The following is an 11,022-nucleotide window of genomic DNA, read 5'->3' as shown; positions in this document are numbered from 1 at the left end:
GAATAACAGAAAGCCGAGGAATCCGTGATCGGACGAAGATTGTGGCAGAGATCTCGGCATGTATCAAGACAAGACCGGTTGATTAGCCAATCAGGAGATTTCCTTCTGTATTTAGAATTGTACCATATGTGGGACTCCTCTACTATATAAATAGGGTTCCAATCATTTTGTAATCATCACATTCACGCATATAAAAGCAGTTTATAACATTTTCTTAAGCACTCTTATTCTATTGACTAGTTCTTGCTTTTTAATAATATACTCAGTTGGTTCGAGGGCGACCTAGATCGAGGGCCAAGGTTGCACGTTACATTGGTTTGCTTTACTTTACAGTTAATTTCTAACTTCAATTCTCATATTTCTCAGTTTGTGCCTAGTAAAATCACATATCCTTAAAATCACTTACAAATTTAATTGTTATCCGATTTTTAGGGTTAACAAAGAATATATCATATTATCAATTATGTTTGATAAGAGAGTCAAAGTTTGAATTTTCGATTTTTCTTAAATACCTTTATAAACAACCAAAAATTGCAAATAATAGGAAGGCTGGAAACTTTTATTAAAGCTCGCCATCCCAGAATTGGTCCGCGGATTTGTATGGTCCATCTGGATGAACAAAAACCTCAGTTTTGAATCCTCTGCATTGAGGAATCTCTTGAATTCGAGCGATTTCTTCATTACTTAGTTCCCAATCCAAAATTTGAAGGTTCTCTTTCATCCTATCCTTGTTAAAACTCTTCACTAATACACTTACTCCTTGTTCATATACCCACCTCAATGCAACCTACAATTAAATATCATGATAGATACTTAGATAAAGACTAATAGCCAGTTTGGCTGAGCTTTATTTTGCCAAAAGTATTTTTTCCTTTAAAATTAAGGTGTTTGACCAAACTTTTAGAAAAACAAAAACTATTTTTAAGTAAAGCAGAAACAATTTTTTAGAAGCGTGGAAAAAATAGCTTCTCACAAAAAGTATTTTTTCGAAAAACAATTTTGATAAGAATACACTAAAAAATATTTTTTAAAAAGTTTTGTCAAACACTAATTACTGCTCAAAATTTTTAAATTAATTAGTCAAATACAAAGTGTTTCTCACCAAAAGTAATTTTTAGAAAAACACTTTTGACAGAAAATATTTTCTAAAATAAGATGATTTTAAAAGTTTAGCCAAAGACTATAAGTCTGATATACTAAGAAGAAAAAACTGAAGCAAAATACCTGTGCAATGCTCTTTTGTTTATGAAAGGCAATGTCTTTAAGGACAGGGCTTTGCATTACAGCATGGTTACCCCATAAATGCATCCCATTTGATCCAAGTGGAGACCATGCACTTACATGTATCCCTTTCTCCTTGCAAAACTCTAACATCTTGTCTTGCCTCCATGTAACATGCATTTCCACCTGCCAATTAATATTAATCATTTCTCTTACACTCCTAATTAGCGGTGGCAAAATGACTTAAAAAAATTGTTATCCATTTATATTATCTACTAAAAAATAAGTTGGATAATTATTATTTTTTAAAACGGGTCAAATATGGATAAGAATTATATTATTCACTTAGAAAATGGATAACCAATGGATAAATAATAGGCTTAACTTTTACATTTGTAAAGACTCAAATTTGGGGTTCCTCAATTTTAGGAGACTAGAAATTTTCCCAAAAATGATCATATTCAAGAAACCATGGATAATATGGATATCCATATTATCTGCTAGTTAACCCATTTTTTATCCGGGTCTATTTGAAATAACCTCTCTACCTTCACTGGGAACGGGTAAGGTCTGCATACACACTACCCTCCCCAGACCCCATATGTAAGAATATTCTGAGTATGTTGTTGTTGTAATCTATTTTTTTATCCGTATTAAATATGGATCGGGTCGAATAATTTATTCATTTTGCGTTATCCGTTTTTGATCTGCCCATATCCGACTGTCCCGTCCGCTTGTCATCCCTACTCCTAATAATATTCTCTCATTGATGAGAATTCCTATAAATACACTTCAAAACAATTGAATATTTTATGTAGCACAAATGAGAGTTAAAAGTTCTATACATTGACGGTATAAAAAACACTATCATATCAATTATAAGATAATTACACTGTAATAAGCATTAGTTTATGACCTGATTGAAATAGAAACTAACATACTGTAAAAGGTTAAACCACACCAATAATGAATTTTTTTTTACACTTAATGTATACTATATAACTTAATTCTTTCCTTAAAGTAATTTAATGGGTTGTTCTGTTTGGTATCCCATCTTTGATGTTTGTGCTCATTTGATCCCATTCTAGGAACTTTTTAGAACCCTATGCAAGCAGGGCAGATGCAACATGGAACGATGAATTTATGTGTAAAAAATCATTAAAATTATTATAAATAGTAGATATAAACTCATAACTTTAAATACTGAACTCATAGAACAAAAATTCTAGATCCGCTTCTATTAATGCAAGCATACCTGGTTAACGGCAGGAGGAATGATAGCATGGTGCAAGAGTTGAGAGAGTTTTGTGCAGCTGAAGTTGCATACACCAATAGACTTTGCCAAACCTAACCTGTGACATTCTTCCATTGCTTCCCATGTTCCTCTCATGTCAAATGGAATTACATCCTCATTTGCAAACTTTATCTCTTCATCATTACCCTTTTTCATCGTTACTGGCCAATGTATTAGGTATAAATCCAAGTAATCCATCCCCAGCATCCTACGAACATTTTTTTCACGTGTGATTAAGTTCTATACATCATGATTGTATGATTGTGTACAAATTATTCACACAATCAAGTCACTCATAAGGTAATTATAAGTGAACTTCTAATTGACAACTTGGTAAAAAGAGATAACTAACTGCTATCACATGTTAAACTACATTGACAATACATAAATATTTGACATTCATTGGGTAGATATTAAATGTAAAAATAAATAAATTAAAACTAGCTCCAACGACGACTCTAGGCTATTTGCATAGATTCGGCTAGGGCTGTGCATGGATCGGATCGGATCAGATTTAGCATATTTCGGATTTCAGATTGTACAAATTAAAATACAATCCGAATCCGATCCGAATTAATATCGGATCGGATTTTCGAATTTCGGATCGGATTATTATGCAAAACTCATATTTATATTTTCTTTGTAAAAGAGGCGTAAGACGGAATTGGACAAAGAAAAGAGAGTGAATATAGTAAGAAAAATTCATGTTTCTGTAATTATGAGAGTACTATGGTGCCAATATAGCTAAATCTAGCAATTGTAAAGGTAATAACTTGAAGGAAGATATAAATAAAATACTGACTATCTGAAATTAAAGTTTAATATTTATACATGCCCTAATAATTTCGGATTTCGGATCGGATCGGGTTACAATTATACCAATCTGAATCCGATCCGAATATCCGAAATTTTAATAAACACAATCCGAAATCCGATCCAAATATCCGAAATCCGAAATTGAGCGGATCAGTTCGAATTTCGAATATTCGATCCAAATGAACAACCCTAGATTCGGCTCTTTCTCTCTCTGTATATACAGGGGGAGTTTAGTGTACCGAGATACCAAAACTTACGCTAGAGTTCTTCTGAGGGCGGGAAGAACAAGGTTGTGGTGTGTTTCGGTGCACCATAATTTGGAGGTAATGAACACTTCATTTCGGCTATTAATTAGTCCACGTTGAACCGCTGCTGCCACTGCTAGGCCAAGTGCCTCCTCAGAGCCATAGACAGCGGCCGTGTCAAAGTGTCGATAACCGGCTTCAACGGCACCTACAAGTGTGGGGACTAATTCATCCAATGGTGGTAGTGAAGGTGCTGTTCCCATACCTATAAGAGGAATTTCATGGCCAGAATTCAACTTAACTCTTGGGACTAATACTTGCTTCATATCCATAGCTATGACTAAAATGACTAAATACTCGCTGACCGTGTGTGTATTTATCTCAACCAACGTCAAGAGAACATTTGATAAAATTGGAACGACTTAGCTAGCCATTTTAATGTGCAAACCATGTTAACCTTATCTTGTTGAAGTGATAGATTTGATGTGTGGTGGATGTTGTCCAAAATGAACCTTTCCCTCCTTTCAACCATTTGTTCAACATAAATACTTGAACTCTAGCTAGCATCAAAAGTCATGGTTGTAATTTTCCTCCAAAATGATAGAGAGAGGCTTTAGGACCGCTGAAAATATGTCATAACTTAACATTGAAGAGGGATTTGTATTATAAACCATACGTTATTGTACAGATCAGCATGAGTGTACTACAAATGGTGATACTGGACCACTCTGATATTTTTTCTTTCCTTTTTGTTTCACTATTTATTTCAAGTTCTTTTTAATTACTTGTCAATTTTAAATCGATTGTTAATTTGTTTAACCGCTTCTATTTATTGGTAAAACTTTGCCTATATATAAGTTTAACAAAGTATATATGAATATTGAATATATCAACTGAAGTCTGAATAAAGGAGAAGGTTACCTAGCTATGTTAACTATTAACGTAAACTTATTCTACTATATGAATTTTGAATACTAAGATAGCAAATTTCACCCCATGTCACAACGCTAAAGACTTATGTGTTTATATTAATTCAATAAATACATAACACGTATATTGTCATATCAGTCTTATCACTAAACTAAAGTTAATTAATACACATTGTAGGTGTTTACCTTTGCCCATGGCAGTTTCCTTAGGTCGGCTAATTTAGGTATAATAGTAAAGTCCATCCTAGAAATATTAAGCTGTTTGGAATTGAATTTAGCGGAAACGTCAAACTTGGCTTGTGTGTTATTGTTCTCCATTGATATACTATAATGTTTGGTGAAAAGTTATTTATAATTTATATTACCAATCGACATTAAATGATGCCAAATTTATCATTAACTTTGCTTTATTCAGACAAAGTTATAGAGATATAATCAAGGCTTCCTACTAAAAATGTTACCATGACTTAATTCTTGAAACAAAATACTCATTCATTGAAATTCTTTCAAGTTTAATTTTTTTCAACATCTCATGTTTAGTACTAACAGTCAGAGAAGCATAATCAGATATTGAACAAAATTAAGGAATCAATATCCGAATTACTACGGAAAATTAAATAATTTGAAATTCCTACCATATATAACAATGCCATTCTTTTAATAAGCATTAACAACTGATAGAAAAAGGCTCATAATAAATCGATCCATGGATCTAAACAACAACCAGAATCACTTATTGATCATATAAAGAGTAATTACTTAAATTACAATACATCAAATAGTACCACAGAGAACTAACTAAAAAATCCTCACATATCCTCACACATTAAAGCACAATCCGCCTGAATAATTTACTTGAATAATACTCCTAATTGTTAAGCAGACATACATCCAATACCATATCTAGTATTGGGAAAAACAAGAAAAAGTCCACTGCAAATAACTCCCACCATTAAAGGAAAACTCCTCATAATTTCATCAAGTTCTTTTGCATGTCCAGGGAATAGACAAAGCGTCACTCTATGATCCGAAAAAGCAATCGCCACAAATACCAAAACAGACATCATCGCATGCACGAAATCCGTAAATCCCACTACGTACCTATTAGAAAAAGTAAACAATAAATTAAAACATAAAATAACGGCTTTGAAGTGTGAAATCAACGTACTACAAGAAAAATAATGCTTGTGACAAAAGAATAAAATCTTCACATATATCAATCCACATGGATGAATTCTGACATAAAAATTGTCACAAAATTGTGACAGACGATCTGTCCGTCATGTATATTCCGTCAAAACTATCAATCCACATGGATGAATTCCATCATAAATGTCACAAAATTGTAACAGACGATCTGTTTGTCATATTTATTCCGTCAAAAAATATCAATCCAAATGGATGAACATAAAAAATGTCACAAAATTGTGACAGACGATCGGTCTGGTGATATATATTCCGTCAAAAGTATCAATCCACATGGATGAATTTCGTCATAAAAACTATCACAAAATTGTGAGAGGCGATCTGTCTGTCATATATGTTTGGTCACACATATTACCTCTCATCTTTTGGCACATCCACACCTAGTCCGGACTTGAAAACTTTCAATCCTCTTGGTGTCACAAATCCATAGTAAACTTTCCCGTCGGGTCCCCGAAAACTATCGGTAAAATGGAAGAAGAAGCAAGACAAAGTACAAAGGCCAAGTAGTGTTAAAATCATTAGTGTAGTGACAGGGGAACAATCGCCTTTGCCATAGACTGATGGAAGGACCATTTCAAAAGTTAAAAGTGTGCCTGTTGGCAAGAAATTGACAAGCAATGAAGTTTTTGAGAGTGTTTTTTGAACCCCATTTGCCATTGCTCGTCTTTTCTTGCCACCAATTGCTGGTTGAGGCAATTCGGGGATCGGAACATCGTTGTCTGGTGGTAAATTAGTAGGGTACATTGATGTATCGGCACGTTTTGATGCACTGTAAATTTTGATCCCAATTCCCTCAGTACTTTGCTCCATTTTTTTGAGATAATAGAGAAGATTTAGAGGCGTTGAAGATTGAAGGAATAAGGAATAGTGATAAAATTTGAAGTTTTTAGGCAAAGATCATGAAAATGTTTATAGTATCGTATACTTGGTTTAATGTACTTTTTGGTTTATTTATAGTTTTGGGTAGGTAAATTAAATGGCGTCAACAATTTTTGAATTTGGTTAACGTTTAGTAACTAACTTGTTTCGAATGGTTGCCACCCGCAAACTATTCCTCTAAAATTCAAAATTTGCAAGTCCTTATTTTGGTAGTTCCTTTTTTTTCGTTAATCACTTTTTTAAAAAAAAATATTTTGCCCTTTGTTTTTTATTTCGAGTGAAATCTGTAGATGCCAGTCCTGAAAGGGCAACGTGACTGCTCTCCCTGTTCCAAAATGATTGTGGTATTATCACTTTTAACCCGCGTTAAAAATTATTTATATTTGATAGCCGAAAAAATATATAAAATTTGTATAACTTCTGTATATAACATACAAAATAAATTTTATATATTTTTTCGGCTATTATTTTTACAAGGTGTCATTTTCTAATGTCTTATCAAGTTTTGAAAAATATATCTTTTTGTATGGTCCATATGGGACGAGGCAAAGTGACTGCTCTCTCTCTCTCTCTTCCAAGATGATATCTCACGAGTCCAACAAAATAAGTATTGAATAAAATGAATTTATCTATGTTCCCCTCAAGGAAAATAATAAAAGATATTACGAATAAACTCCCACGTTAGTAACTAAAATGACTGGGAGCCTACATATAAGGTGTAGGGATCTCTTAATGGAATGGGACATTATGGTAAAAAACCATGCGACCTTGACCCAAAATGGTTAATATCATACCACGCTTTGAGTAACTTTAGGTTGGTTTAGCCCAACAAAAGAGCTTAAATTTATGAGCAATGACTGAAATTATTTTTTCCCCATCAAGTTAAAGTGAACTAGAACAGAACCTGTAGTCTTAACTTAGTAACCTAGAAAATATCGTAAATTACTTGTTGTAATAAGTTCAAATACGCTGAGGGGTCGTTTGGTACACGGGATAAGGTGGTATAAAGTGTAGTACTAAATTTATACCGTCAACCAAACATGGTATAAACTTAGTCTCAGACTTAATCCTGGATATCCCATCTTATCCCACTTTATCCCATCAAACTTGGTATTATTTTATCCCACCTCTTAGGTGGGATAAATTAGTCTAGGGATTATAATCCTAGGACTATTACTCCCGGAATAATTTAGTCCGTACACCAAACGACCCCTACTAGCATAGAAGTTCTTTACAATCTAAAGTCTCCATAAGTTAACTCCACAATAAAATCTACTATTAAGGTAGTTACATATGCATCTATTTGACCCCCAAATGAGCAAGCTTGTAGAAAAAGGTAAGAGCTTCAGACTCCTGAAAGCTATACAGAATTCACATAGAAAAGAAGGAAGAAACTATCTGGGCAGAAAACCATGGCACGAAATGGCAATCTCAAAGGCTTGCATTCTTTCTCCTCGAGCAAAACCATTGCAATCATAAGATGAAATCTCATTGATGTTGAGATCAACACAAGTCTGCACAAGTTTCTCACCAACACGTTCCGCTGCTTCCTGTGATTGAGAGGGGCAAAGTCAAGGGATGATGCTATGACTTGAAAATCCCATAATGTGTTGGAACAAGAAAACTGAGATCCCATCTTCAATTATAATTTATGGTCTCAATATGCTAAAGATACTCACTACAGTGCTGCATGGTGGATCACCCCGGATTGATTTTTGCAAAGTGCTCCCATAAAACAAAGACTTCTTATTTTGGTCATCTACCAATGTAGCATACAACTGTTTTTCTGAGCAGAAGACTGAAAGTCTTGGTTTTTCAGGAGTTCCATTAAACTGCCAAGACCGAAGAGAAGTTTAATGAGATTACAGTGAATCAACAAACTTATACATATATGCTACATATATTTGTGTTTGTGTGAGAGAGAGAGTTCATGATATGATTTTAGAGAACAGTTAAGATTAAGCATTGCATTTGGCAAGCCAAGTGGTAGAACAAATAAAGAAAAAAGGCAAACAAACTTCATCAACATGGGACAAGCCAAAAGACAATTGCAGAGAGCTTGAAACAAGCCCGAAGATGAGAAGCAAGTTTAAGCCACAACTTTACAAACGAAAGGGATAGAAGGATGACAAGGGCAAATGTTAAAATGCTCTACCTATTCCTACTAGACATAGAGATACGCAATGTTTTAAGTGTCATGGTGTGGGTAATATGACATATGAGTAGCCTAATAGAAGAGCCATGTTGCCAAAGTCAGAGGCGGATGTACTGTATATGTTATAGGTTCATTAAAATCCAGTGGCTTTGGCTTAAATCATGTATATGTGGTTAAAAATTCACTAAAGAAGTACAAAAGACAGATTTCGAACTCATTAAATCAAATGGGTTGTGGTAGAATCCCGAACTCGAATCCATAAAGTTCAAATCTTGGATTCGTATTTGGCCAAGACCCAATGATCCTTATGTAAGGGGGTTAGGTATGAAATGCCAATCCGGTAGATTAAAAGTCAAAGTCATTGTTGGCTATTCCTATACAAATATGCCAAGAAACCAATAGACTCTTTGCATTTACCTTATTCAGTTATGTACACTTATTCTCTTCCTAAGCAAAGGTTATTAGTTTGTGCTCAACAATGTATGATCTTAAAGCCTAGTTACAGTTGATCTCTTGCAGATTAAAGCACTAAATGCATCATTCGCAAATCTATTCTCCTAAATTAGTTTCTTGTTTCTGTCCGAACAACGAAGAATTGTAATTAAACCCATCAACTCCGAATCTTGTTCACTAACATTTATCTTAGTGTCAGAGGAGAATCCAAGTTTTGAACTTGATAGCTTCGACCTTTAAAGTTCTTAGCAACGAACTCATTCTACTTTTAAAATTATGGGAGTTCAGATCTAATATTTGTTGAAAATTTGGTGGGTATTCACATAAAAATCTATACGCTGCGTTGAAATACTAGATTCGGTTGAACCTGGTGCTGAAGCACTTAATCACCTGCTTAGTGTAGCCAATTGTAGCGCATATATGGGGCTACATCAGATGGCTTAGTATGCCTCACAATTCACATTATTTTGCCGGGAAAAATAATCAAGAGCATAATTTAACACATACCTTTTTTCTAATTCGCCTATTTCGAAGTTTAGCGCTCTCAGTCCGAGAATTAGCTTTAGCCGTGGCTTGAATAACCAATGGCTTAACGTCTAAGCCTACAAAGGATAATGTAGAAAGCTAAGTACACAGCAGAGTAAAATATATTTTCAAATATAAGTGTTGGACTTACTTTTATTTTGGATAGGAAGGGTACATAAGTGATTAATACAAATTCCAAAGAGCCCACAAGTCTTTATTTGTAGCGAACACACATTACCCAGAGCCATAGTTGTCATTCTTACCGCTAGTTTCCCAAATATTTTCACTTGCTAACAGAAATTACAGCAGACCCACTTCTCCACAAAATATGAGAATGGAGAAGCAGTCAATTTATGGACTCAACGAGGAGGAGGAGTATATTGGGTTTAGGCCCAAAATAAGTAGCTTGAAGTCCACGAAGATCCTTACTTCTCTGTAATAGAAGTTGAGAGAAAAGAAGAGATAAATTAATGGAAAGGGCGAGCAGTAATATAATTGCTATTATAGATTGCAACTAGAGTTCCCTGTCTCATGTATTAAGAAAGGAGAAAGTTAACTTTAGAGGTTAGATTCCAATTAACAACCTCCAGAAACAAATACTACCCAATTCGTCTCATTTTATGTAACACTAATTGCTAATACGTTCAAAGGAAAAAAAATATTTTTAATATTTAAAATAATTTAAATTAAAACTTCTCATTTTATTCTTAAAAAAAAGATACTTTTATCATACCAACCCCAAGTTCAAAAAAATAATATTTGTTTCTTCATCTGGATTGAAATGGATGAAAGTAATACACCTCATAAATTGTTAAATTGAAATGGAGGAAGTAATTAACTTTGTACTCTAATTATATTAATTTGAACTTTGAAAATAAGAAAACTTTTTTATTCGAAAATAAGGATTAGGTAAATAGGAAACTATTGGATGAAAATAAGGATTAGGTAAATAGGACACTGAACTGTTAAAGATGCCACGCACAATCGTAATCGGAATTCTCCTATTGATTTAGAAAGAAGAGAAGTTGTGGGTTTAAAAAAGAAGAAAGAGAAGATAAAGTACAAAGATGTTCACGTTTGAACACAATAAGCTAAACCCAAATTGATATTTGGTTTGTGAAATTTCAACCTTGCCCTTAAAGGAGATCAAGCCACGTGGTTCACAATCAGGCCATTCAAATGGCAATGCAAAGCAACAAATATATCAAAGGGAACTTTCTAGACTATGCCAGCTGTTTATTTTGTTTTCTTACATTGTACAAATAGTAAGACAAAATCTGTTATAGATACATATATTGT

At 33.8% G+C, this 11,022-nt stretch overlaps 3 protein-coding genes across 5 annotated transcripts; all 3 read right to left on the bottom strand.

The window, feature by feature from the left end:
- Nucleotides 1–425: 425 nt before the first annotated feature.
- Nucleotides 426–4,213, bottom strand: LOC104092106 (protein REDOX 2-like). The gene is made up of 4 exons (XM_009597610.4): nt 3,589–4,213; nt 2,477–2,723; nt 1,225–1,407; nt 426–787 (listed from the first exon to the last, which is right to left on the bottom strand). The coding sequence occupies exons 1-4, from the start codon at nt 3,906–3,908 to the stop codon at nt 563–565; spliced, it is 975 nt and encodes a 324-aa protein (XP_009595905.1). The 5' UTR covers nt 3,909–4,213; the 3' UTR covers nt 426–562.
- Nucleotides 4,214–5,214: 1,001 nt separating this feature from the next.
- LOC104092105 (protein DMP8-like) lies at nt 5,215–6,667 on the bottom strand. Its single transcript, XM_009597609.4, has 2 exons — nt 6,067–6,667; nt 5,215–5,606 (listed from the first exon to the last, which is right to left on the bottom strand). Exons 1-2 carry the CDS (start codon nt 6,519–6,521, stop codon nt 5,381–5,383), a joined length of 681 nt encoding a protein of 226 aa, XP_009595904.1. The 5' UTR covers nt 6,522–6,667; the 3' UTR covers nt 5,215–5,380.
- An 840-nt stretch (nt 6,668–7,507) lies between these two features.
- LOC104092103 (uncharacterized) lies at nt 7,508–10,821 on the bottom strand. 3 transcript variants are annotated; one of them, XM_009597607.3, is made up of 5 exons: nt 10,687–10,821; nt 9,875–10,156; nt 9,706–9,800; nt 8,270–8,422; nt 7,508–8,140 (listed from the first exon to the last, which is right to left on the bottom strand). In XM_009597607.3, exons 2-5 carry the CDS (start codon nt 9,978–9,980, stop codon nt 7,985–7,987), a joined length of 510 nt encoding a protein of 169 aa, XP_009595902.1. In that variant the 5' UTR covers nt 9,981–10,156; nt 10,687–10,821; the 3' UTR covers nt 7,508–7,984. The 3 variants fall into 3 exon arrangements, with proteins under 3 accessions (XP_009595902.1, XP_070043586.1, XP_009595903.1); XM_070187485.1 differs by having other exon boundaries at nt 9,875–10,763; XM_009597608.4 differs by having other exon boundaries at nt 8,001–8,140; nt 8,266–8,422; nt 9,875–10,766.
- Between the last annotated feature and the right edge of the window lie 201 nt (nt 10,822–11,022).

The sequence above is a fragment of the Nicotiana tomentosiformis genome, chromosome 10 (assembly GCF_000390325.3).
Source record: "Nicotiana tomentosiformis chromosome 10, ASM39032v3, whole genome shotgun sequence".
Lineage (NCBI taxonomy): Eukaryota > Viridiplantae > Streptophyta > Magnoliopsida > Solanales > Solanaceae > Nicotiana > Nicotiana tomentosiformis.
The sequence above is the reverse complement of the archived record's forward strand: the minus strand, read 5'-3'. Positions and strand labels throughout refer to the sequence as shown.

What these genes read in the sequence shown, in the direction of transcription:
- LOC104092106 (XM_009597610.4), bottom strand. Translation starts at nt 3,908, where the DNA reads ATGGATATGAAGCAAGTATTAGTCCCAAGAGTTAAGTTGAATTCTGGC. An exon ending in TTCCTCCTGCCGTTAACCAG is followed by an intron (nt 1,408 to 2,476) that starts GTATGCTTGCAT and finishes ATTAATTGGCAG; the next exon opens with GTGGAAATGCATGTTACATG. An exon ending in AACAAAAGAGCATTGCACAG is followed by an intron (nt 788 to 1,224) that starts GTATTTTGCTTC and finishes ATTTAATTGTAG; the next exon opens with GTTGCATTGAGGTGGGTATA.
- LOC104092105 (XM_009597609.4), bottom strand. Translation starts at nt 6,521, where the DNA reads ATGGAGCAAAGTACTGAGGGAATTGGGATCAAAATTTACAGTGCATCA. An exon ending in GATGTGCCAAAAGATGAGAG is followed by an intron (nt 5,607 to 6,066) that starts GTAATATGTGTG and finishes TTTTTCTAATAG; the next exon opens with GTACGTAGTGGGATTTACGG.
- LOC104092103 (XM_009597607.3), bottom strand. Translation starts at nt 9,980, where the DNA reads ATGACAACTATGGCTCTGGGTAATGTGTGTTCGCTACAAATAAAGACT. An exon ending in ATAGGCGAATTAGAAAAAAG is followed by an intron (nt 8,423 to 9,705) that starts GTATGTGTTAAA and finishes CGGTCTTGGCAG; the next exon opens with TTTAATGGAACTCCTGAAAA. An exon ending in ATCCACCATGCAGCACTGTA is followed by an intron (nt 8,141 to 8,269) that starts GTGAGTATCTTT and finishes TCTCAATCACAG; the next exon opens with GAAGCAGCGGAACGTGTTGG.